Source organism: Jaculus jaculus, chromosome 1 (assembly GCF_020740685.1).
Source record: "Jaculus jaculus isolate mJacJac1 chromosome 1, mJacJac1.mat.Y.cur, whole genome shotgun sequence".
NCBI lineage: Eukaryota > Metazoa > Chordata > Mammalia > Rodentia > Dipodidae > Jaculus > Jaculus jaculus.
The window spans coordinates 144,201,838-144,227,350 of NC_059102.1; the positions used below are offsets into that span (position 1 = coordinate 144,201,838).

At 47.3% G+C, this 25,513-nt stretch overlaps 1 protein-coding gene across 1 annotated transcript in view; it reads left to right on the forward strand.

Moving 5' to 3' along the window:
- The window catches only part of Gpr107 (G protein-coupled receptor 107), a 72,894-nt gene that overhangs the window by 42,769 nt on the left and 4,612 nt on the right, over positions 1–25,513 (forward strand). Inside the window, exons 14-17 of the mRNA XM_012952007.2 lie at positions 1,872–1,915; positions 17,568–17,617; positions 19,218–19,301; positions 21,503–21,624. Of these exons, the coding sequence (XP_012807461.2) occupies positions 1,872–1,915; positions 17,568–17,617; positions 19,218–19,301; positions 21,503–21,624 (300 nt within the window). The remainder of the gene's footprint in view (positions 1–1,871; positions 1,916–17,567; positions 17,618–19,217; positions 19,302–21,502; positions 21,625–25,513) is intronic.

The following is a 25,513-nucleotide window of genomic DNA, read 5'->3' on the forward strand; positions in this document are numbered from 1 at the left end:
TTAATTACCCTTTCCCTGTCTATCACATAGCACACCAGGTGCATGTTGGGTGGCTGAAACATGGAAGAGGATAGACATGTGACGTTTTGGTCACTGTAGCCACCCTGCCATTCTGCCCAAGGGCAGGCAGCGTGGACATTCGTAATCCATGCCATCCTCAAGCAGAGAGGTTTTGTCAGGGAACAGAGGTTAGGCCCCACTCTTAATTTTAAAGGTAGGGTGTCACTGTAGCCCAGGCTGATCTAGAATTCCCTATGTAGTCTTAGGCTAGCCTTGAACTCACAGCGATCCTCTTACCTCCTCCCAAGTGCTGTGGTTAAAGGCGTGCACCACCACAACCGGTTACAGGCCCCACTTTTACATCTGCTACTATTGGAACAGTCAAGTTTATAGGAGACCCAGGTAAGTGTGAGGCTACCAGTGGCCATTTCTTGCCACTTGTTAATCTCAACACAAATGAACAGGTGGCAGGATTCCATGTTGTACCTATTCTGATCAGAGTAAGATGAGAGAATCCAGTTAATACTAGACAGGTGATTATAAAAGTAGTCCAAAAATTTTTAAAAATACTTGATTCACTGGGCATGGTGGCGCATACCTTTAATCTCAGCACTTGAGAGGCAGAGGAAGGAAAATCACAGTGAATTTGATGCCACCCTGAGACTACATAGTGAATTTCAGGTCAGCCTGGGCTAGAGTGAGACCCTACCTCAGAAAAAACTTGATTCAGGGCTGGAAAGATGGTTAATGGTTAAGGTGCTTGCTGGCAAAGCCGCTTGTATGTTCTTGTCAGTCCTCACAGGGCATGCCTAATACCGAGGCTATAGAAGTGAGTGTCAGTGTGAGAACGGAAGCCCTGCCTGCCAGTCCTTGACCCGCTTCACTCACCCTGCCTTATCTGTCTGCTCTGGGAAGGCTTTCCTTTGTGCTGGGATCTGTGCCTAGAACTCCAATTCAGGCATCTCTCCCCCAGCTTCCTATGTATCTGAGGATGACCTTGAACTTCTGATCCTCTTGGCTCCACCTCACTAATACTGGGATTACAGGCATGAGCATCATGCCCAATTGAGGTTCATGAGGTGCTGGTGATTGAGCCCAGGGTTTCTTGCATGCTAGGCTATCGTTCTATCAACTGAGCCACATACCAGCAGGCCTTTTTTTTTTTTTTTTTTTAAGATAGGGTATCACTGTGTAGCCCTGGCTAGCTAGTCTCACTGTGTAGCTTGGGGTTATCTTAGACTCTTAGCAGTGCCTCAGCCTCCTGAGTGCTGGAATTGGCAGGTTTGTACCATCATGCCTGGCTCCACAGCATCTTTAATAATGCTAATGTCCCCTGCCTGTTCTGTAATGATGGTGATTAGTTATCTACATAGCACTGCCAAAAAAAGACTCCCTGGAGACTGGTCTGTTTCCACGAAGCTATAAATCTTCTCAGTGAAGTGAGTTTGCCATATGTTCACAGCTCCAGACCTTCACTTAGAAGTCAGCGGTGACTTTCTCCTGGGCCCATTCTCTCAAAGTAGTAGGGAAGGTCCAGTGATGGTCCCTGTCTTCAGAGAGTCTTCAGGGTCATTGGGGGAATAAGAGATTAGGTAGCCATCCTGGATGCTTCCTCTCCTGCTGGCCCCTGACAGGCTTGCTGCCCCTCCCTGATTCAGCCAGCAGAGGGCAGCCATCACCTCAGCCTGAGCCCCATAAATGGCAAAGTGTGGATTAGCAAAGATCTCTTTTTAGGACAAGTGCTGTAAAGTCATCTGGTCCAACCCTTTTAGTTTATAATTGAGGAATTCAAGGCCCCTAGCTACTAGAGCCAAAAATAGAGAAGAATGCAGATTTGTCAGCTAACCTTTGCTTTGAATGTTTATTTTTAGGTCAATCAGACATTTACAAGAAGCCTCAGCCACAGATGGAAAAGGCAAGTTTCCTCATACTCCTTGGCCCACTGGCTCTGGGGACCAGGCAGGGTGGGTGGGGTCTCTCTTGTAGGAGCAGTTAAGTGGGGTGGCTGTGCTGAACATTTACTGAAACCAGTTGCAAGGGAGGCCTGGGGTGACAGCTGTGTGTCAGGGTGACCCATCTTATTTCCAATTGTGACTTTTATTTTCCTTCCCCAAACTAAGCCCACAACACACTTGTAAAATGGTTGTGTCTGTATTGTGTCTCATTTAAAAGAAGACTGGGGACTGGAGAGATGGCTGCATGGTTCAAGGCACTTGTTTGCAAATCCTAATAGGCCAATTTCAGTTCCCCAGTACCCACGTAAAGCCAGATGCACAAAGTGGTACATGTGTCTGGAGTTAATTTGGAGTGGCAGGAGGCCCTGGCACACCCATATTCATTCTCTCTCAAATAAATAAAAACATAAAATATCTAAATAAAATAAAATAAATAAAATGAGATTCTGGACCCAGAAAACATGTTCAGCACTGCCAGCCTTTTCCAGCAGCTAGCTCTAATAAGCCTAGACATCTCTTGGGCTTGCTAGGCATGTTGCAAAGAGAATGACCCAAGTGTTTCTGGGTCAGAGTCCACTTGTATAATGCCCACTACTCTAGGCTGCTGTGGCACCTCAGACCAGGAAGCTGGAGGGGCAGCTGTCAAACAAGCATGGAGTCATGCACCCTTGCTGGCTAGAGTGCTTCTGACCAACAGGAAATGAAAGTTTCTGCTGTTACTAAAGTCTTGTTGCTTTCTCTCTTTTTTGCGGGGGTGGGGGTTATAAAAGTAATGTGGATTCATTGTGGAAAGTGTACTAACCTAAAATCTTATTTGAAGCCGGGCGTGATGGCGTACACCTTTGTTGTTGTTGTTTTTTATTTATTTATGTATTTGAGAGTGCCAGACAGAAAGAAGCAGAGAGAGAGAGAGAGGGAGAGAATGGGTACTCCAGGGCTTTCAGCCACTGCAAATGAACTCCAGAGGTGTGCATCCCCTCATGCATCTGGCTAATGTGGGTCTTGGGGAATCGAGCCTCGAACCGGGGTCCTTAGGCTTCACAAGCAAGCGTTTAACACTAAGCCATCTTTCCGCCTGGCATACACCTTTAATCCCAGCACTTGGGAGGCAGAAGTAGGAGGATTGCTTTGAGTTCAAGGCCACCTTGAGACTACATAGTGAATTCCAGGTCAGCCTGGGCTAGAGTGAGACCCTACCTTGAAAGAAAAAAGTATTATCCATAGACCACTTAATTGATACCTAATCATTTATGTCTGGGGGCAGGGGTTGTTTTGTGGTGCTAAGGATTGAACTCAAGCCCCTGACATGCTAAATTTGTGCTTTACTGCTGAGCTGTGCCCCTAGCCCCCATTGTTTCTTTAAAATGCATGGCACGTAACTTTGCAGTTTCACTCCAGGCCTTGTGGGTTATGTAGATTCTGCTCAGTTCAGGCCCAGAAGATCCACTGTGGACATGTAGCTGTCAGCACCCCAGCCTCTGGCAGACTTGTGTGAGGGGCACTGTCCAAATTGGGAGCCCTGAAACTACCTCCCCAGGGTGTACTGGGTCAGCATTTCTTTTCTTTTATTTAATTTTTCGAGGTAGGGTCTCACTCTAGCCCAGGCTGACCTGCAATTCACTCTGTATTCTTGGGGTGGCCTCAAACTCATGGCAATCCTCCTACCTCTGCTTCCCAAGTGCTGGAATTAAAGGTGTGTGCCACCACGCTCGGCCACCTTTTTTCTCTCTAGGCCTAAGGTTCAGCACTTCTCTTGGGTATTTTCTTTCCTCCCAAGGTTCAAGATTCTCTTTTCCCTCTGTTACACCCTTAAGTTGCAAATTCTCAGTAAGCCAGGGCCTTGTGTGCAGGCAGCTTGGGCAGCAGGCCTGGGGGTGAGGGAGCAGATGGGATTCTGGCGTGGCTTGCACCTGAACACGCAGGCCACCTCTGGCAGCACTGTTGTCTAGGGATGTTCTTACACCTTTTTCCCTCTGTGCACATGGGATAAAGATGGCTCATTTTCAAAGCTGTTATTTATTTGTGAGAGAAAGAAAGAGGCAGATGAGACAGAGCATGTGCACACCAGAGCACCCAGCTCTGCATATAAACTCCAGATGTATGTGCTACTTTGTGAACCTGGCTTTACATGGGTACTGGGGAATCGAACCTGTGCCTTAAACACTGAGTCATCTCCCTAACCCTCATTGTTTTTTTGTTTTGTTTTGTTTTTTGATTTTCGAGGTAGGGTCTCACTCTAGCACAGGCAGATCTGGAATTCACTATGTAGCCTCAGGGTGGCCCTGAACTCGTGATGATCCTCCTACCTCTACCTCCCAAGTGCTGGGATTAAAGGCGTGTGCCACCACACCTGGCCCTCATTGTTTTTATAACGTAATAGGTAGAGGTTTTTCCTTATTGTAACATATTAGAATGGGACATCTTATATTGTTCATCTTTATATGCTTTGGTGTGTTTGTCAATTAGTCTTTTTGGCTGTTCAGCTGGAAATGCGTTAAGATCCCAAGGGTGGTACTTTACAGTGATTTTTCTCCTTAGCTTCATCCTGGTCTGTGCTTAAGTTCCTTTGGCCCTTCCTCACCACATGCATATTGCTGCTTCATCTTGCTGCCCTCTGCCTGCACCTTGCCTGTCTTGCTTTTCTGAGATGTGGATGACCAAGTCTATGACCACTCACCCCTCCCACCCTGGTCCTGTTGGTCTTAGCTGAGGTCTTGGTGAAGGGCTTGGCTTGAGTGGACAGCACAGCAGGGGCGGCCCCACATGGGGTCAGCCTTGACCTCCAGCACTGGCAGCGAATAGAAATGAGAGGAGGAGGCTTCTTTCTTTCTTTCTGGCCACTTTGAAGTGTAAGTCACATACTATGTGATTCACCCACTTAAATTGTATGATTTTATTTTTTTAAGATTAATCATTTTTATTTATTTATTTATGAGAGACGGAGGGAGAGAGTGAGAATGGGTGTGCCAGGGCCTCTAGCCACTGCAAACAAACTGCAGATGCATTTGCCACCTATATGCATCTGGCTTATATGGGACCTGGAGAATCAAACCCGGATCCTTAGGCTTCACAGGCATGCGCCTTAACCACTAAGCCATCTCTCCAGCCATTTGTGTGATTTTATAATCATGAAACTGTGAAACCATGAGGCCCTGGCATGCACATACTCTTCTCTTTCTCTGTTTTTCTCTCATACACAAATATAATTTGTTTTCGAGGTAGGGTCTCACTGTAGCTCAGGCTGACCTAGAATTTACTCTGTAGTTTCAGGGTGGCCTCGAACTCACAGCGATCCTCCTACCTCCTCTGCCTCCCGAATGATAGGATTAAAGGCTTGCACCACCTCGCCCAGCAATAAAAATGCTTTAAAAATAATAAAACATCAAAAACTAAAAACTAAGCTGGGTATGGTAGCGCACTCCTTTAACTTTAACAACTTGGGTTGTTAATCTTGGCAGGCAAGCTGAGCCATTTCTCCAGCAGTCCCTTTACACACATGCACGTTCATTCACTTATTTATTTGAGACAGAGAAAGGGAGAGAAAGGGAGTGAGAATGGGCGTGCCAGGGCCTCTAGTCATTGCAGATGAACTCTAGACGCATGCACCACCATGTGCATTAGGCTTACATGGGACCTGGAGAATCGAACCTGGATCCTTAAGCTTTGTAGGAGAGCATCTTAACCACTAAGCAATCTCTCCAGCCCCAATCCATTTCTTTTTCTTTTTTAATTTAATTTAATTGATTTACTTATTTTAGACACAGAGAGACAGAGAGGGAGGGAGGGAGGGAGAATGGGCGCACCAGGGCCTCTAGCCATTGCACATGAATTCCAGATGCATGTGCCACGATGTGCATCTGCCTAATGTGGGACCTGGAGAATCGAACCTGGGTCCTTAGGCTCCACAGGCAAGCACTTTAACTGCAAAGCCATCTCTCCAGCCTCACTCCATTTCTTTTTATAGCTGAACAGTTTTCCACTGAATGGATCCTGCACATTTTTGTCAGCTAAGCAGTTGATAAGCTTCTGATTTGTCCCTGGCTTAGTGATACCATGGATGAAGCTGGTGCAAACACTGATGTCAAGTTTTGGTTTTTTGTTTGTTTTTTCCCGAGGTAGGGTCTCACTCCATTCCAGGCTGTCCTGGAACTTTCAGCAATCATCCTACCTCTGTCTCCCAGGTGCTACGATTAAAAGGCCGGTGCCACCAAGCCTGGCAAGGAGGAGGTCTCTACCATGGCCAGGGGCAAGCACATGAGGCTGTTTTTTGTGGTTTCCACCAGGTGGCAGTGTGAGCATGTGTAAAAGCATATGGTATGTCTTGTTCTGTGGGTAGGAGTGAAGTAGAATGCTGATGTCTTCATGGGATGCTTCTCAGCTGATCCACAGTGCATGCCGTCCTCTGAAAAACAACCTCTTCCCACCATCTGAGCTTCCTCCAAAGAGAGTTCGAGGGATAGCACACTGCTAGCAGGCCATTATCAGTGTGATGGCAGTAGCCAAGCCTTGAGGGGCCATGCATGAAAGCTGAACAAGCCACTGATGACTGCTGGTGCCATTGTGGGCCTTCTGTACCTCTTTTTACCCCGTGTGTGTGTGTGTGTGTGTGTGTGTGTGTGTGTGTGTAGATAGATAAAGATTTATAGATATACATACACCCTTAGGAATGCTGTGGCACTCAAAAGTCTGCAGGCAGTCATGGCTGCTCTTGGATATGGAAGCCCTTTGCTGGTCAGAGCCCAACATTCCTCTTGTCAGCTCATTATCCCACTGACTTGCGATGTCTCAACAGTGACTTGGGCTTTCAAGTCTTGTTTTGGTGGCTAGAGAGATGGCTCAGCAGTTAAGGCGCTTGCCTGCGAAGCCTAACAACCTGGGTTCAATTCCCTAGTACCCACGTAAAGTCAGATGCATAAAGTGGTACGTTTGAGCCCAGCGTGGTGGAGCATGCCTTTAATCCCCAGCACTTGGGAGGCAGAGGTAAGTGGATCACCATGAGTTCAAGGCCACCCTGAGACTACATAGTTAATTCCAGATCAGCCTGGTCTAGAACAAGACCCTACCTCAAAAAAAAAAAAAAAAAAAAAAAGTGGTGCACGCACTTGCAGTGTCTAGACACCCTGGTGCCTCCATTCATCACCCCCCCCCCCAGGCCTGTGTCTGTGTGGTAAATAGTTTTTATTTAAAAACTATCCTCATTTTGGTTTAGGTGCATTTAGGTTGAGCAGCCGCAAAGGAGAAAAATGCTGTTTGTAGTTGTTCTTATGTTTGGGTTCCAGAGTGGGTTTGGGATTTTATTTATTTATTTGTCTCTGGGTTCCTTTTGACTGAACTTGAGGTGAATCTGGGAATACAGAAACATCCTTAGTCCTTGTCGTTGTCTTTGCTACTGCTGTTGGTCAGTCACTGCTGTGCTGCAGGCTTCGAGGGGCCTGGTAGAGTGTCTGTCTGTCTGTCTCTCTCTCTTTTGGTTTTTCTGGGTATGGTTTTGCTCTAGCCCAGGCTGACCTGGAATTCACTATGTAGTCTCAGGATGGCCTCAAACTCAAAGTGATTTTCCTAGCTCTGCCTTCTAAGTGCTGGGATTAAAGGCTTGCGTCACCACGCTCAGCTGTGCTGGAGTCTTGGTCAGGCGCACTTGCTTGGTTGCAGTGCACTCTGCCTGCCAAGATGACTGGGTTTGGCCCTGGAGCCTGAGTCCCAGTTCCTCTTCTCCTCGTTGTCACCTGGAGGGACTAGTTTAGGGATCTACTCCATAAACTTGAACAAGCCCTGCTTCTGTGCTTTCATTCTTTTGGCCTCATGGAAGTATTCTCCCCTCGCCTCCTATGTGCACCTCTGAAGCACACACCCTTATTTGGCTGCTGCAGACTGATGGAGGCATGACCCTGCTCAGAGTAGTGGCCATGTTCTCAAAGGAGCCTTGGCCACAAAAGGAATGGGGTAGGTGTTTTTTCTCCAGGATGGCCTCCAGGCAAGCTGGCTTTGTAGCCATGCCTTGCTAGCTCTTTAACTCATAACGTCTCACTTACGTGCACAAGCAGTGGCCTGTAAAATAGCAGGTGCCTATGTGTGACTCAGGACCGTGGCACAAAGTTTTAGTCACTATCACGTTCTCCATTGGCATCTGCTCATGGGGTGACCAGGGCTTATGTCACTTCAAAACAGTTGTGATGATGATGTAGGAAGGACTTGTGTTAAGTCACAACCCTGAGCACCTGTCCTTGGTATCTTGTGTGACAGGATGGTAAGTGTGCACAGTGCTTCTGCAGACTGAAGTCCTGGGTAGAGGCTCAAGGAAACGCACAGGTGTGATTGGGTTGCAGGCCCAATAGGCTGCTTGGCTTCTGGCAGGCTATTCATACTGCAGAGGATGACTGCTATTGTCAGACTTGGGCTTTTGGCAGCTGTTTTCCTGAAAATGAGTGAAGTGAACATACCACTTCAAGCAGAAAACTGACAGTGTTGCCACTGACAAAAGCTATGTAGCTTTCTGAGTATTAAATACAGTGCGGGAAAACTCAGTCTAGCACAGGAGCTGGACTGTTTCCTAGTTCTTAAAGACTTACGCTGTAAGCAGAGGTGTAGTGATGGTATGATTTAAAAAATGTTTTGCAGAGCCAGGCGTGATAGCACACGCCTTTAACCCCAGCACTTGGGAGTCAGAGATAGGAGGATTGCTGTGAGTTGAAGGCCACCCTGAAACTACATAGTGAATTCCAGGTTAGCCTGAGCTACAGCAAAACCCTATCTTGAAAAACCAAAAAAAAAAAAAAATGTTTTGGTGTTTGAAAGCTCTGCATAATCATTACTAAAGTAGTGTGCGCCTCCTGGAGCAGGCAGGGCAGGTGGCGCATTCAGAGTGCCAGATGGGCTGTGGAGTTTAACAGCAGTGGGGAAAGCTAGCTAATTTTTAAAAAAAATTTTTTCCTAGCTCTATGAAGAATGTTAGTGGAATTGTTTAAATTGCTTTTTATATTTATTTATTTACTTATTTGAGAGAGAGAAAGAAAGAAAGAAAATGAGAAAGAAAGAAAGAAAGAAAGAAAGAAAGAAGGAAAGAAAGAAGCAGATAGAATGGACACACCAGGGCCTCCAGCCACTGTAAATAAACTCCAGATGCATGTGCCACTCTGTGCATCTGACTTACGTGGGTCCTAGGGATTCAAACCAGGGTCTCTGATTTTGCAGGCAAGTACCTTAACTGCTAAGCCATCTCTCCAGCCCTCACTAATTTTCTAATCTTTAAAATAATCTTTAATTAATACTTGTCTCCCCTCCCCACACTTTTTTTTGTGTGTGTGAGGTAGGTTCTCAGTGTAGCCCAGACTTACCTGGAACTCACTGAGAAGTTCCAGGCTGGCCTTGAACTCACAGCCTCTGCCTCCCAAGTGCTGAGTTATTCAAGGTTCCAATGTGTGTGTGTTGGGGGGCTGGGCACATGTGTACCATGGCACATGTGTGGAGGTCAGAGGACTCTCTTCTAGGGTCACCCTTGCCGCCCACTTTATTTGAGACAGTCTCTCTTCCAGTGTTCACTGCTGTGCTCACCGTGCTCACTGGTCCATGAGCTCTGGGCAGTCTCCTGTCTCTTGTTAGTGTGCTAGGATTCTAGAAGCTTGCCATGATTTTGGACTTTTACATGGCACCCAGGGTTCCAAATTCAAATACTCAGGCTTGTGCAGCAAGTATTGTATCCACCAAGTTATCCCCAGCCCACGCTTGTCCTTCTCGGGATAGAATCAAAGAACATACACCATGAGGCTGTCAGAGGCTTGCTGCTAGGTGAAGCCTAAAGACTGCAGCTCAGAAGCCTTCAAGGCCCAGGAGGCCAGGAGAGTGTGGGGATGTGTTGCTGTGTGGGATGCCCTGAGGGTGCAGCCAGGCTCTGGGGTTTCCCCACCCGCAGCATGACATTGTCTCCGCTGTTATTGAGGGCAGGCTGTTGGGACTCTGTTCTTTAGAGGAGTGTTTTAAGATGGAGAAGAGGCAGAAGAAATGAGAATCCCTTGACCTAGTCTCAGAAAGTCATCACCCTTTCTTTAGTATCTGCATAGCTGGAGGGTGCACTTGTTAGAGTACACCTGGCTCCAGTTCCTGTCACTGCACTCTCCCTGTGACCTGATGGGAATCACAGGCAGAGACTTTGTCTCCAGGCACTACACCAGGATCCCCTGCTGTTCTTGTGACCCAGAGCCACATCTGTTGTAAGGCCTCCAGGAATTACCTTGTTCTCGGGACCATCCCACAGGCATGTGGCTGGAGTGGTGTACACAGGCCCTGGAAGTGCCACCGACTGTGGGTGTGATTCTGTTTGAGCTTACCCTAGGAAGGTTTAAGGCACTGCTGAATAGACCATTGTGAAGAGAGAACAAGAGAGACAATCTCATCAGTGCCTTTTAATTTTTTTGTTTGTTTCTTTTTTTTTTTCAGGTAGGTTATGATTCTAGTTTAGGCTAACCTGGAATTCACTATGCTCTCAAGGTGGCCTCTGCCTCCCAAGTGCTGGGATTAAAGGCATGCGCCACCACACCTGGCTGTTTATTTGTTTCTTTCTTGTGGTAGGGTCTTTCTGTAGCCTAGGAAGTCACTATGTATTCTCAAGCTGGCATTGAACTCACAATGATCTTCCTACCTCTGCCTCCCAAGTGCTGGGATTAAAGTTGTGTGCCACCACACCCAGTGGCTTTTAATTTGTTAATCATTAAAAACGTCTTTGTGGTTTATGTAATTGGGGAAAGTAATAACCCACAATTTCTGGTGTTATTGACTTAAGTAGAGAGTCTGTCCAACATTATGAAATAATCCTTTACCAGTGATGCCATCCTGAGCCCAAAGCAAAGGACTTCTGGTAGCAGGGGTTGAGAAGCAACCTTGCATGGACACATTGCTTTGTCAAGGGTCAAGGGTGAGTTCTTCAGAGCCTTCAGCACCCTGGCGGCTTGGTATAACTACCCTGTCTGTGGTGGTGTGTCCCCCACCGCCTGCTTCTGAATTCTTCCTAGCTCCCCCATGGGTCTCAAGGCCATGGAGCCAGCTTATCTCAATTGATTATTGCAGCAGTCCCGGGAGGTCAAGCTCTCTTACTGGGGAATTTTTGTCTGCCATTGGTAGCCTGTGTTATCTAACAACTGGAAGTGTGACCTTCATTCTCTCCTAGTTCTAAGAGGTGTGTGTTGGGAGGGGGGTAGTGACATGCGCTCAGGCTTTTGCTGCAGCCTCTGACTGATGAGCTCACAGCATTGCAGTTGCACCACAGGCTGGAGAGATGGAGGCACTGATGGGAACATAGTCTGACCAGGCCAGGTCTAGAATCAGGCAGAGAGAGCAAGAAATGGAAGAGACTTGACAGCTGAAGTCATTTACTGAGCCAGTTTTCCTGGTGTCTGATGATCTTCAGCCACCCCCCTCCCATTTTGTTGTTTTTGCTTGTTTGTTTTGTTTTTTCAAGGTAGGGTCTTGCTCTAGCAGAGGCTGACCTGGAATTCACTATGTAGTCTCAGGGTCTCACAGTGATCTTCCTACCTCTGCCTCCAAAGTGCTGGTATTAATGGCGTATACCACCACACGCCCCCCCCCCCCTTTAAATGCAGTATCTCACATGTTTCCCAGGCTAGTCCTGAACTCCTGAGCTCTAGGAGTCCTCCTGTCTCACCTTCTGGGACTAGAGGTTTTAGCCACCATATCTAGCTAGTTTGTTTACTTATTTATTTTCAAGGTAGGGTATCACTCCAGCCCAGGCTGACCTGGAATTCACTATATACTCTCAGGGTGGCCTTGAACTTGTGATCCTCCTACCTTTACCTCCCAAGTGCTGGGATAAAAGGCATGTATCACCATACCCAGCTTCTTTTTTTTTTTTAAGTTTCACCTATTTAGTTTTTTTTTTCTTTTTTTTTTTTTTTGCGGTAACAGCTTTAATTTGTGGCAGCTGACACAAAAGTACAGGACCTGCTGGCTCCCATCCTCCCATGCCTAGTTTTTATTTTATTTGTTTATTAGAGAGAGAGAGAATGAATGGGAATGTCAGGGCTCTAGCCTCTGCAAATGAACATCAGACACATGTACCACCATGTGCATCTGGTTTATATGGGTACTGGAGAATCAAACCTGGGTCCTTAAGTCTTCACAAACAAGCATCTTTTTTTTTTTTTTTTTTTTTTTTTTGGTTTTTTGAGGTAAGGTCTCACTCTGGTCCAGGCTGACCTGGAATTAACTCTGTAGTCTCAGGGTGGCCTTGAACTCATGGCGATCCTCCTACCTCTGCCTCCCAAGTGCTGGGATTAAAGGCGTGTGCCACCACGCCCGGCACAAACAAGCATCTTAACCACTAAGCCATCTCTTCAGCCTACCTAGCCATATTTTCACAAGCCATGTTTACATCTGCCTTTGATGCTTTAATTTTTTTTTTTGTCGTTCATTTTTATTTATTTAGTTGAGAGCGACAGAGAGAAAGAAAGAGGCAGAGAGAGAGAGAGAAGATGGCATGCCAGAGCCTCCAGCTACTGCAAACGAACTCCAGATGTGTGCGCCTCCTTGTGCATCTGGCTAACATGGGTCCTGGGGAATGGAGCCTTGAACTGGGGTCCTTAGGCTTCATAGGCAAGCGTTTAACCGCTAAGCCATCTCTCCAGCCCAATGCTTTATTTTTTTATTAAGGTATAATTTTTCCCAAGTATAAGATATGTAGCCCTGGTTGTGAGTTAAGTAACCTTCGACATCTCATGTATCATTGCTTTACATGTGTGTAAATCGTTTTTCTAATAACCCCCAGTAGCTTGAAGTTCAGAGCATCCAACTGTGTAGTTCTTGTCATGCACAGCCTTTTCCCAGGCTTGCTCCCACACTGTGAGGTGTACCAGTGGGGTCTCCTAGCGAAGGCCAGTGTGGCCCCAAGTCTGTGTGTGGCCTATGATGGGCTATGTGATCACCCAGGCAACCCCCCCTCCCATGACTTTGAGCCAGGGTGAGTCAGTGATCGTATGCCAGCAGGCTGACCAGCCTTTGCCATCATCCTTTGTCTGTTTGACTCAGTTCCCTCTGCATGCAGCAGGTGAGGGTGACATGGGTGGAGGGAATGACTTTAAGCCAGAGGCTTTCTTTGCACCCAGGGAAGGACTGTTTGAAAAATACTTTACCTTTTAAGAGACTGTCATGAGCCTCTGTGTCTGTGTGCACCATAAATCATGCCATATTAACTCCACAGAATGGATTGCTGGCAGCCCCTGGCATTGTGATTCACGATTACGTTGCTCTGCTCTGCCACTGGATTAAAAGCTGTGACTTGCCTTTCTTAGAAGTGTAGGCGGGCAGAGCCTGGTGGTGAGGGCGGCCTTGGGCTTGAGTGCTGGCTTCTTCACAACAGTGATTTCCCAGCCTGCCTCATGCTTGAGCCCTTCATCCAGGAGACAGTGGTGGCAGTACTGCAGCCTTCACAAAGCTGGTTGTGAAGCACAAGAAATGCCCACCAAAGCTGGGTGTGGTGGCGCACGCCTTTAATCCCAGCACTCAGGAGGCAGAGGTAGGAGGATTGCCGTGAGTTCGAGGCCACCCTGAGACTCCATAGTGCATTCCAGGTCAACCTGGGCTAAAATGAGACCCTACTTCGAAAAACAAAAACAAAAAAGAAATGCCCACCAGTGTCTGGCATGGTGATCAGCAATGCTGTTGTCATCGTTGCAGGGTTGTCCATAGCCATCAAGGGAAGTCAGCTAGGGGAAGGGTGTTGCGGCTGTGTGTCTGGCTCACTGTCCCTGTGACTTGGGGAGAGGGGGTGACACATAGGGAGGCTGTGCCTCTGTGGCTGTTGTGTGCTGGCTCTTGAGTTGCTAATTATTGGCCAGCATGTGGCACTTGCTCCACTCTTGTCAGGAAGAAACCCTTGACAAGCTCCGTAGTCAAGGCCATTTTTCCATGTGACCGGGAAGAAGAATCCACTGTCAGCCTGGAGGAGCCCTGACATGCTATCCCTCCCCTCCTCAAGGGTGCTTCAACCTCTGTAGCTGAGCCCCACCCAGATTCTGTAAGGCCACTTGGGTTCTCCTGACAGTGCTCTCCAGGCAACTTGGGCAGAATCATTGTCAAAGAAGTCCTCCAGAGGAGGGGCAGGACCCTAGAGAAGGAAGTGCAGCCCCGGGACAGGCTCTCTAAATTATAATGCTGCAGGGGCTGGAATTCAGAGCATTTTCCCTCTCCCTTTGCTCATTCTTTGACCATATTTGCTATTCCAGTGTGATAGGGTCAGAAACAGCCATCCCAGCCTTAGTGAACTTTCACAACCAAGAGAACCCAGCTCCCCGCTGAGGTATAAGAGAACAGCAAGCTGCTAGCCTTATTAATTTGGAGAAAATCTTTAGAAGAAAAACAGAGGGAGATTTGACCTGCTGCTAGCTTCTTGGCACAGTGCTGGGAGGTCTCACCCTCTGGCTGGTCCACCCCTGCTCAGCACCCTGACTCATTTTGTGCATATAGCAGGCAAGGTTGCCAATTCTGGGAGAGCCCAGGCTTGCTGACAGCCCTAGGTCCCTATTTAAATGTTCTAGGTTACTTACTAGAGTCTGTGACAGTGACTGTGACATAGTAAATGATACCTCTAATATGGGCTAGTCCCATGAGATCCTAATATGTTTCCTTAATATTTTATTTTATTTATTTTAGAGAGAGAAAGGCAGATAGAATGTGGGGGTCAGGGGCTCTTGTAAACAAACTCCATATGCATGCACCACCTTGTGCATCTGGTTTACATGGGTACTAGAGAATCAAACCTGGGACCTTAGGCTTCACAGGCAAATGCTTAACCACCAAGCCATCTCTCCAGCTCTAATATGGGTGTGTGTGTGTATGTGTATATAATTATTTATTTACAAGAGAGAGAAAATATGTACACTAGAGCCTACTGCCACTGGAAATGAACTCTAGACACATGTGCAACTTTGCGCATCTCCCTTTACATGAATGCTGGGAAATTGAACCTGGGCCATCAGGCTTTGCAAGCAAGCTCCTGTAACTACTGAGCCATGTCTTCAGCCTTATCCTAATATGATGATAGTAGTGTCCCATCTGGTCTTCAGGAGCTTCCTGCGAGCTGTTTGCTCTCTGTATACTGTTCTACTATTGCTCCTCACAGCCCTAAGGATAGGTGTTATTGTTCCTGCCATAGCAGAGAAGAAACTGAGGCTCAGGAAAGCTAGCTGACTTCTCTGGTATCACACGGGTAGCTAGCAGCATGGTTGGAATTTGAGCCCCAGACTTTCAGATGCACAGAGTTCGCTCTTGCCACTCTGCTCTTCTGTATCTCCTCCACTGAGAAAGCTCACAGGGGCAGGCATGTGGCTCAGTGGTAAGTAGGACACCTGCTTAGCATGCTTTGAGGCCTTGGGACTCCCTCTACATAAAGGCAAAAAATATGCTCAGGTTTTGCTAACCCAAGTGAGAGCCTCAAGGGCCAGATTCCTGCCAGCAGTGCCCCTAACCCATGTCTTCCCTGTCATGATATCATGATGACTGGTAATTTTGGAAAGAGCCTTAGGTTCTTTAGGTGCCTGTCTCTTAGAGACAATGTTGCTTGTTCCCAAGGTCCATCTGTCAGCCCTGGGTGGCATGGCACTGTGCTGTGGTAATGTTTCTTCACTAGTGTGAGATATGAGGCGCACAGGCTCAGTTACAAAGCTATTTGTAGCCTGCCTCTCTTCAGAAAGTAACTACCTAGTCTGGGGGTGTGACATAGTGGCCCATGATGTCAGACGTGGCCTCTTCTGCTCCCCCTCCCTGCTCTTACCTAGTGAGACCTGTGTGGCCCCAGTCCCTCTTTTTGCTGCAAAGCACAGTGGGAGCTGGTCCTCCTGCTGACTTCTGTCAGGAGCAGGGAACAGCGTTGTGTATGTGGGTGATGTGCCAAATCCTTGGACACTCTTATTTATCTCATGCCTTTCAAATACAGCTAGCTTCCAGACAGAGTCCCCAACAGCAAAACGGGTGCTGCATCCATCCAGGAGCATTGCCTGTGTCTGAGGCCTCGTTCTAGTAGGGACTTAGTCACCTTATATTAACTGGGTGAACAAAGAGATGAGAACCAGAGAGTTTAATGTTTAAAATACATAAAGATCTCTGAAGAGGTTAAGATAGTGTTCCGTGATCTATCCCATGCTCTCCTTATTCCATGTGCTTTGCATGTGTGCATAAATCCTTACGTGCATGCGTGTAGGCACAAGCACACAGCCATCGCTACTCTGCAGGTCCTTTCAGCTCAGCTGCAGACTTTCTGGGGAGACTTCCTGAGTCACTGTCTTGGGTGCATTGGGTTTCTCAGAGGAACTTCTTAAAGCACTGTTAGTTGATAATCACCTTGGAGATAATGCAAGATTTCCAGAATTTCTGTGGGAATCCCAAGCTTGATTGCCCCCCACTACTCATGAGCCAGAGGGGAGAGGAAGAGGAAATTTGAACCTTTGCCACCCACAGTCCCATTACTAAACTGAATCAGTAATTGAATGCTATTAAGCAAAATTAATTTGCCTCCTGTGGGAAAGCAATGATGAATGAAAAGCTTGCTAATCGGGGAGGGAGCCAGGCTACCCTCTGTGGTCATCAATATTTCATAGCCATAGGCAGTGTTAGGAAGTGGGGTGTCCTGGCTCAGCTGACCTTGAGCATTTGTGGAGGTAGGCCCTAGCCAGGGAGCTATATTTAAAGAGCTTATACAAAACACTTAATGAAAACCAAAGAGAAATTTGCCATGTTCCTCTGATAGTTCATTGATTATGCCCCATGGCTGGTGGGAGGCCTTCAGATCGTTCTCTGGGTCAGCCTGGCGCTGGTACTGGTGGTAGAAGCCGCTGTCTCTTGTAGCTCTGGCTTTGCTTGGTACTGAAGCCCCATCCATAGTGTTGGGGTTTTTTGTGGGGGGGAGGGTTCAAGTCTTGCTCTAACTCAGGCTGACCTGGAATTCACTATGTAGTCTGAGGGTGGCCTCAACCTCATGGTGATCCTCCTACCTCTGCCTCCCGAGTGCTGGGATTAAAGGTGTGCACCACCATGCATGGTGATTTCTTTAAAAAAAAATTTTTTTTCAGCCTCGGCTACAGCGAGACCCTACCTTGAAAAACCAAAAACAAACAAAAAATAATTTTTATTTGTGTGTGAGAGAGAGCGTGAGTATGGGTACACCAGGGAGGGCCTTGTCACTACAAAAAACTCCAGATACATGCCATTCTGTGCATCTGGCTTTACACGGGTACTGGGGTCGATATCAAGCCCACACCATCTGGCTTTACAAGCAAGTGCCTTTGACCACTGAGCCATCTCCCCGCCCCCACAGTGTTGGCTTCGGTGGTGGTGGTGGTGTGCTGCTGCCCATCCTAGCGAGGGGTGCTCTGAGAGGCCAAGAAGGTAGCTGTACCTTGCTACTGGTAGCGGGTGCGCATCGCATGCACGTCTTCCTGGTGGGGCAGCGAGCTGCTCCTCGGCCTCCTTTCTAGTCATGTTGGTGTCTCTCCTGCCCTCACTCTTTGCAATGAGAGTGTGCACCTGGTGGGACGAGTTCTTAACAGATGTAGAAGTGGCCAGATGGATGGGAAGTTAATGGCTTTTCATTTCATTTGTTCTTCTCTCTAGCGGCTATTAACCTAGCAAAGCTGAAGCTTTTCAGACATTACTACGTCTTGGTGAGTAAAAACTGTCCTCATCTATGAAGAAAATCAGTCAGTGAACAGACCTGGTGAAAACCCAAGCTGCTGAGCACCTGGGCCTGTGGGCTCTGCTGCTTAACTCCTGGTTGCCTCTCAGAATGGAGATAGAATATCCAGGTTACTTCTTTTAAGTTCTCAAAGTGGCTTTAAATTCTTAGGAAAGTAATTCATGCTTGATATGAAAATCAAGTTGCATCCATGTTAGACACCTCGGGCAGCCCCTAAGGAGGCCAAGCTTCCCAAGGACTTCTCTAGGCCTGGGCCAGACCTGCTTTTTGACTTGCCGTATATGCTTCTCTCCTAGGAAAATATGGATCCCCATTGTGCCCTGTGTAGCCTGCCCCCACTAGAGATGGTTAAAGTGTCCACCTTCTCCTTTCACATTTCCCTCAGGAAACTAGTCTATGCTATGCTGGTACTTTCCTCGAGGACAGAAAATTGAAACAATCTTTTTTTTTTTTTTTTTAAGTTTTATTTACTAGAGAGAGAGAGAGAGAGAGAGAAAATGGGTGCACCAGGGCCTCCCCAGCCACTGCAAGTGAACTCCAGACACATGCACCACCTTACGCATCTGGCTTAAGTGGGTACTGGAGAATCAAACCAGGGTCCTTGGCTTTGCTGGCAAACGTTTTAACTGCTAAGCCATCCCTCCAACCCAAGACAATCTTATAGAACCTAAAAACGGCCACGATGGGCATGGAGACTAGCAAGCATAGCACCGAGGCAGAATGGGTGCTCATTTGTCAGGATTGTGGTCTCTTGGGTTCTGTAAGGCATGGGTCATCCAGAGTTTGCTTCCCTGACTCCTAAAAGGTAGCTGCTGAGATTTCTGTCGGTGATACACATCAGGCTGCTCTGCCAAGCAAACATGAGAGACTTCAGTAGAAAAGCAGAGGAAGACACACTGCCAGATTTTTTTTTGTTTTTTTTTTCCTCTCTCTCTCCCCTACCTCTTCTGTCTCTTTCTGTGTTTTGTTTTTGCTTACATGGGTTTTGTGTCATCGTCAGAACAGGTGTCACCACAGAGCATTTATTGATGCATATGTATACTAAAGAATAGCCCTTGACAGGGGTTTCAGGCCTGGCCTACTAGCCTGGTCCAGTACACAGTCTGGTCTTGTGGCCAGCACACTGAGACCTCATCATGGGAGGAGAGAGGAAGATGTTAGAGTGGCTGGTACCAAGATGCCCTAGGAGTGTGACTCCCAGCGTGTGCAGGTGAAGGGACCAGAAGCCAGCGTGTACCCTGTGTGGCTTTATTTCAGTTGCTGCTGGGAAATAGAAAGATGTTTCTTGGAGACACATTGGAGATCTGTATGTGGGTAGGGAGGAAGGGGCCAGAGCAGCCATACTAAAGGATCTTGCCCTCCCTGGGGTGCATGTGATTGGTGTTTTGGCCACCTAGGGATAGAGAGCTCTTTCAGGTGTGGCTAGCGAGCACCAGCTCCCTCTGCCATGTTCCTTCACTTGCACTGGAAGGGTCACATTGTTTTCTGTTACATAGTTAATTTGTGGGAGCAAATTGTTGGAAGAAAGTTGTATTCTAATTTCTTTGTGGGTTTTTCTTCTCTCTTAGATCGTATGCTACATATACTTCACCAGGATCATTGCATTTCTTCTTAAATTTGCTGTTCCATTTCAGTGGAAGTGGCTCTACCAGGTACGCTGCTCTTGGGCATGTGGAGAATCTTTCATGTCTGAGGATCACGTCTTGGGATGTAGCTTAAGATTGGTTCTCCTTTACCTGGGAGTGACTGCTAAGACTTCCCTCTCTCCTGGTCCACAATTAAAATATCTGTGCATCCAGAAAAGTTGCTGGATTACATGAGAATCTGCAAATACTTGCACTATTGATTTTGGTTTTCAGTTTTCAATCTTCAAAGAGAACTGCCTCAGGCAGAGAGTGGAATATTCACTGTCTGCCTGGGCGTCTTTGCCTTCACTCACAGGGCCACAGTGGTTTCCAGTCCAGCTCTCTTTGTTTGCTCTGAGGCTTTTTGTTTTGGTTTGGTTTTCCGAGGCAGGGTCTCCCTCTAGCCCAGGCTGACCTGGAATTCACTATGTCGTCTCATGGTGGCCTTGAACTCAAGATAATCCTCCTATCTCTGCCTCCTGAGTGCTAGTATTGAAGATGTATACCACCACACCCAGTTTTGGCCTTTTTAGATTATTGTTTGCCCTACTATTTTTAAAAATATTTGCTTATTTGAGAGAGAGAGCCAGATACAGAGAGAGAATGGGCACACTAGGGCCTCTAGCCACTGCAAACAAACTCCAAACACATGTGCCACCTTGTGCATCTGGCTCATGTGGGTACTGGGGAATCAAACCTGGATTCTTTGGTTTTGCAGGCAAGTACCTTAACTGCTACACCATCTTTCCAGCCCCCTACTTTTTTTTTGTTTGTTTGTTTTTCAAGGTAGGGTCTCACTCTGGTCCAGGCTGACCTGGAATTCAGTATGTAGTCTCAGGGTGGCCTCGAACTCATGGCAATCCTCCTACCTCTGCCTCCGGAATGCTGGGATTAAAGGTGTGTGCCATCACGCCCGGCTGCCCTACTATTATTTTAATCATAAAGTATCTCTACAAAATGCTAGAGCTGATGAATGGCTGGAGTCAGCCATGAGATGTTACTTACACATTATACCTTGGCTCTGGAGAGCTCATTTGATGTTTTAGGCACTATAGGACAAAGTAGGATAAAATGAACTGGTGTAACCACAGCAGGAGGTAGAGGGAGGAGGATGAGGAGTTCAAGATCATTCTCATCTAGGTAGTGACTTTAAGGCCAGCTTGGGATACATAAGATCCTGTCTCTTGAAAAAAGAAAAGGGCTGGAGAGATGGCTTAGCGGTTAAGTACTTGCCTGTGAAGCCTAAGGAACACGGTTTGAGGCTTGATTCCCCAGGACCCACGTTAGCCAGATGCACAAGGGGGCGCATGTGTCTGGAGTTCATTTGCAGTGGCTGTAGGCCCTGACGTGCCCATTCTTTCTCTCTCTCTTCCTCTCTCCCTCCCTCCCTCCCTCCCTCCCTCCCTCCCTCCTTCTTTCTCTGTCTTGTCACTCTCAAGTAAATAAATAAAAATGAACAAAATTTAAAAAAAAAAAAATGCAAGTCAGGTGTGGTGGTGTATTACACGTAGCCTTTAATCCTAGCACTTGTAAGGCTGAGGCAGGAGGGTTGCTGTGAGTTCCAGGCCAGGCTGGATCTAGAGAGTGAGTTTTGGGGCTGGATTAAAACCCTACCTTGAAAATATAAAAGGAAAAGAAAAATAGATATGGATGTAAAATGAGCTCTTAATAGGTATCAGTGTGGCTGGTTGTGGTAGCTTACATCTATAACATATGGGAGGCAAAAGGAGCTCAAGGCCAGCTTGACTATACAGCAAGACTTCTTACCAAAAGAAAAAAGCAGGGCATGGGGGAAGGGCTGTACAGATGGCTCAGCATTTAGAGTGTTTGCCTGCAATGCCTAACGACCTGGGTTCAAGTCCCTAATACCCACAAAAGCTAGATACACAAAGTGATGCATGCATCTGGAGTTTGTTTGCAGTGGACAGAGGCCATGGCATACCATATTCATTCATTCATTCTGTCTGTCTGTCTCTCCCTTTCTTTCCCTCTCACCCTCTCCTTGCAAATAAATAAGTAAAATATAATTTAAAAAAAGAAAAGGAAAAATGGGTTTCTATGAAGATTTCTCTGCAGGCAGCTCTGGCCAGAGTGCCCCCTGCATGGCTCCATTGGTAACTGGCCAGTGGGAGCAGTGAGGGAGATGATGTCATCTTGCTTAGTTCCACTTCCTCCTGAAGAGCAGCATTGCTAACCCTTTTCTTTTGGGGTGATTTTTAAATTTGCAGCTACTGGATGAAGCAGCCACACTGGTCTTCTTTGTCTTGACGGGGTATAAGTTCCGCCCGGCTTCAGATAATCCCTACCTACAACTGTCTCAGGAGGAAGATGACCTGGGAATGGAATCTGTGTAAGCTATGCCTCTCTTCCCTCTGTTCCTTGCCTAACTGAAAGGGCACAGTGTGTAGTGGGCTGCAGCCAGCATTCTGCTGCTCAGAGGTAGCAATTTTAGCAGAAGGACATGGACATGGGAGCTAGCTTGACGTGCAGCATCAAGGAAGAAGTCAACCTCCATCCTATTAAGCACCATTGGAGCTCCCAGTGGCAAAAAGCTTGTGAGTATTCTTGACTGACAGGCCATCAGGCCTGCAAGCATGGCCGCTTCTGTCTGAAAACGGCATCTCCTGAGTCACAGCAAGTGTGCTGCTGGTCCTCAGTCAGCCTGCGTGGCTGCTTATAGCAGACAGTAACTCTTCCCATGTGAGTCATGGGGTGAGGGACTGAGGGTATCATTTCAAGAAAGGGCAGTGCTTTTCTGGATTGAACATAGTTTGGGTGTCACCTGTGAGTCTGACGAGCTGGCATTTTGTGGAGACACCCTGCCTGCCCCACACTGCACCTTTGGCTCCCTCACCCTAGGCCAGCTGTGACAGCCCTTCATGCTGGCTGCCTCTCTGGGGCAGTGTGTGGAAGGCAGATCCTGAAGATGGGTCCCAACAGCACTTTATCCCTGCACAGAGTAAGAAGTGCCTTTTTATAGCCTGGGAGTCTGGCAGCTATGCCTTTCCCAGAAGTACCAGATCTAGCAAGGGACTTGTTGGAAGAGGTACAAACACAGCAGCTGAAGGCCCGCTGCTCGGTGACTCTCTACAAACATGGCTTACTTCCCCTCCTCTTTGAGTGACCTGGTACTTGGCTGAAGGGCTGGGTCATGGCATCCTCTACCAAACTGACCTGCAGAATGGTGTGGTGGGACTTCTCCCCATGGCCTTGTCCTCAGCTGTCACCTTGAGAGGATGCATGTGTCTCAGCAGGTGTTTTTAAGGTCTTGCTTTGGCATTAGTCTTCCTCTGGTGATACTGAACATTGGTGGTGCACATCTTTGCTGGTGGTTCTGTGTGAAAGTCAAGGGGGTGGGGACTGGAGAAATGGCTCAGCAGGTAAAAGAGCTTACTTGCAAAGCCTGACAGCCTGGGATCATGTATTGCATAAAGCCAGACGCACAGAGTGAACATATGTCTGGAGTTCATTTGCAGAGGCTAGAGGCCCTGACATACCCATTCCATTCCCTCTTCCTCCACTCTCTCCTTGCAAGTAAATAAAATTTAAAAAAAAAAAAAAAAAAAAAGGCAAGCTGGAGAGATGGCCTAGTGGTTAAGGTGCCTGCCTGCAAAGTGAAAGCACCCAGGTTCAACTCCTCACGACCCATGTAAGCTAGATATACAAGGTGGTACATGTGTCTGGAGTTTGTTTGTAGTAGCTGGACGCCCTGGTGCGCCCATTCTTTCTCTGTCTCTATGTGCCTCTTTCTCAAATTAAAAAAAAAAGAAAAAAAAAAGGCTGGGGGATGGCTTAGCAGTTAAGGCACCTGCCTGCAAAGCCAAAGACCCAGATTTGATTCCCCAGGACCCATGTAGTCCAGATGCACAAAGTGCTACATGCATCTGGAGTTCGTTCATTTTCAGCAGCTGAAAGCCCTAGCGTGCTCATTCTCTGCCTCTCTCAAGTAAATAACTTTTTTTATTACAACATAATAATGTATTCAAATAATAATCTTTCAAAAAACATCAAGAAAACAGGTAATGCAAACAAATTCTACTGGGTCTAAATTCTAAATCTCATGGGAACTCAATCAAGTAACATCAAGCAAATAAATTTTTAAAAAGGGGGGGGCCTGGAGAGATGGTATAGTGGTTAAGGTGCTTGCTTGCAGAACCTAAAGTTCCATGTTTGACTCTTCATGTCCCACGTAAGCCAGACATACAAAGTGACACAAGTGTGCAAAGTTGCACATGCACACAAGGTGGTGCATGTGTCTGGAGTTTGATTGCAGTGGCTGGAGGCTCTGGCATGCCAATCCTTCCTCCCTCCCTCTCTCTCATTAAAAAAACAAGATAAAATAAAGGCCAGTTCACAACATAAGAAATTCCAGACCAGTCTGGGCTAGAGCAAGACCCTACCTCAAAAAAAAAAAAAAAAAAAAAGTCGGGCATAGTACGTGTATAATCTCATGAGAGCTAGAGAATGTATTCTTCATGTTGGCAAGATCCTGGAAAGTGGGAATGTTGGAAGTGGGGGATGTGATTCATTAGTGTCCTCAGTTTATATTGTTGTTCCAAGGCACACGAGTTCAGGTCATGCCAAGGGTGTTCTCGGGCCTTGTGGAGCCAAGCTGTCCAGTGTTGCTTGCTCTGCAGTGGCAGAAGGGCTGCATAGGTGTCAGCTGCTTTTTCAAGCCCAAGGCAGTGGCATAGCCAGGGTGTGCCAGCTCAGCTCAGCTTGGGCTTTGATGTGAACAGAGGACTCTAGGACCTGATGGAGGCAGAGTGCTCAGTGAGGAAATTGTACCAGAAAGTTCTCCTAGGGGTTCTCTTTAGCTGTGAATGCTGCTGTTGGGATTGGACAGAGCTCGGGAGCAGAGACATTGTCTACTGTCCACAGACCCCTGGATTCTACCCCTGGTACTGTGGCATGAAGGAGGAAGGGGCTGTGGGGGAAGTTCTGTGGATTGGTAAAGTGTGACGGGCAGGACAGACCACATACGTGCGCGCGCCAGTGGTGCTCACGTGGATGGAGCGCGTACCCACTGCAGCCTCTCAGGAAGTGGGAGTGGCACAGCGCCTGGGGCTGTCATCTCCTACTTGGGAGCACGATGTGTTCTGGATGACACCTCTTAAGTCCTCCAGAAATAATTCATGCCAGAGGCAAGCAGAGCCCTGGCCTCAGTGCTCTAGAAGGTCATTAGCTCTCTGTGAAATATCAGCCACATTGGTGGGTGGGTGTTCTGAGAGCAGCTAGGTCTAATCCCTACCACAGAAGAAAGTCTAATATGGGGAGTAATTATCCCTGTGCCTTCCAGCCACACACACCCCAACAAGTACAGCATCTTTCTAGCAAGCCTCACCCAAAGGGCCCACTGCCTGACTTTCCACACCTGTGGTCCCCAGTCATGAATTCCCCATTCTCCTCTGTGGGGCAGACACACATGTGGGAAGTGAGTCCTGGTGGTACCTGAGGACTGAGCTGTGCTCCCCAGGGTGGAGCGCATCCAGAGGAACCGCTTCTGGCCCTCCTCTGGCCATCACCCCACCAGGCCTACACTACTCTGTCCCGGCCTGGAAAGGACACAGTTGGAAGTTACAGGGGCTTTTTCTCTTCATGCTTCTTCTACATCTCAGTCTACCGATTTTCATAACAAAATATATGTAGAAAATTCAGCAAGTTGAAGAGTATTCAATGAAATTTTAGTTAACAACCTAAGAGCTTTCCAGGCTGTGCACAGCCTTAATGATCTAGCTATTTCTGGCATCTAATACGGGGGATGGGTGCTATCAGGGCTGGAAATGGTCTCCTTGGGTTCCCATTCCAGAATGTGGCCCTTGAAATTGCACTAACCCCTCCATTCTTTCTGCATTCATTCTGCCAGGAAACAGGACTGGAAGAGTAAATGAGTGGAGTCATCTGCCTAGACCTCCCACATCATAAGGCTCCAAAACACAGTTTAGCTAGAGAGGCAGATATGCCCATGGCTACTTCATTCAAGCCATTTGATTATAGCCTGGTGTGGTGGCAAGAGCTGACAGACATTCCGGGCAGTGTCAAGCAAGGGTCACCACATTTAGTGGAGGAGGCACTGTGGGGCGGCTGTTCTCTCTCTTCTAGGTAGATATCTTGTTAACACACCCCTGCTCGGTTGTCCTCCACTTGCCTGGCCCCACTGCGAGTGCTGCTGGCCAGACCCACCTGCATGGCCAAAGGAAATACTTCATTTTAAAATATTTTTTAAAATTATTTTATTT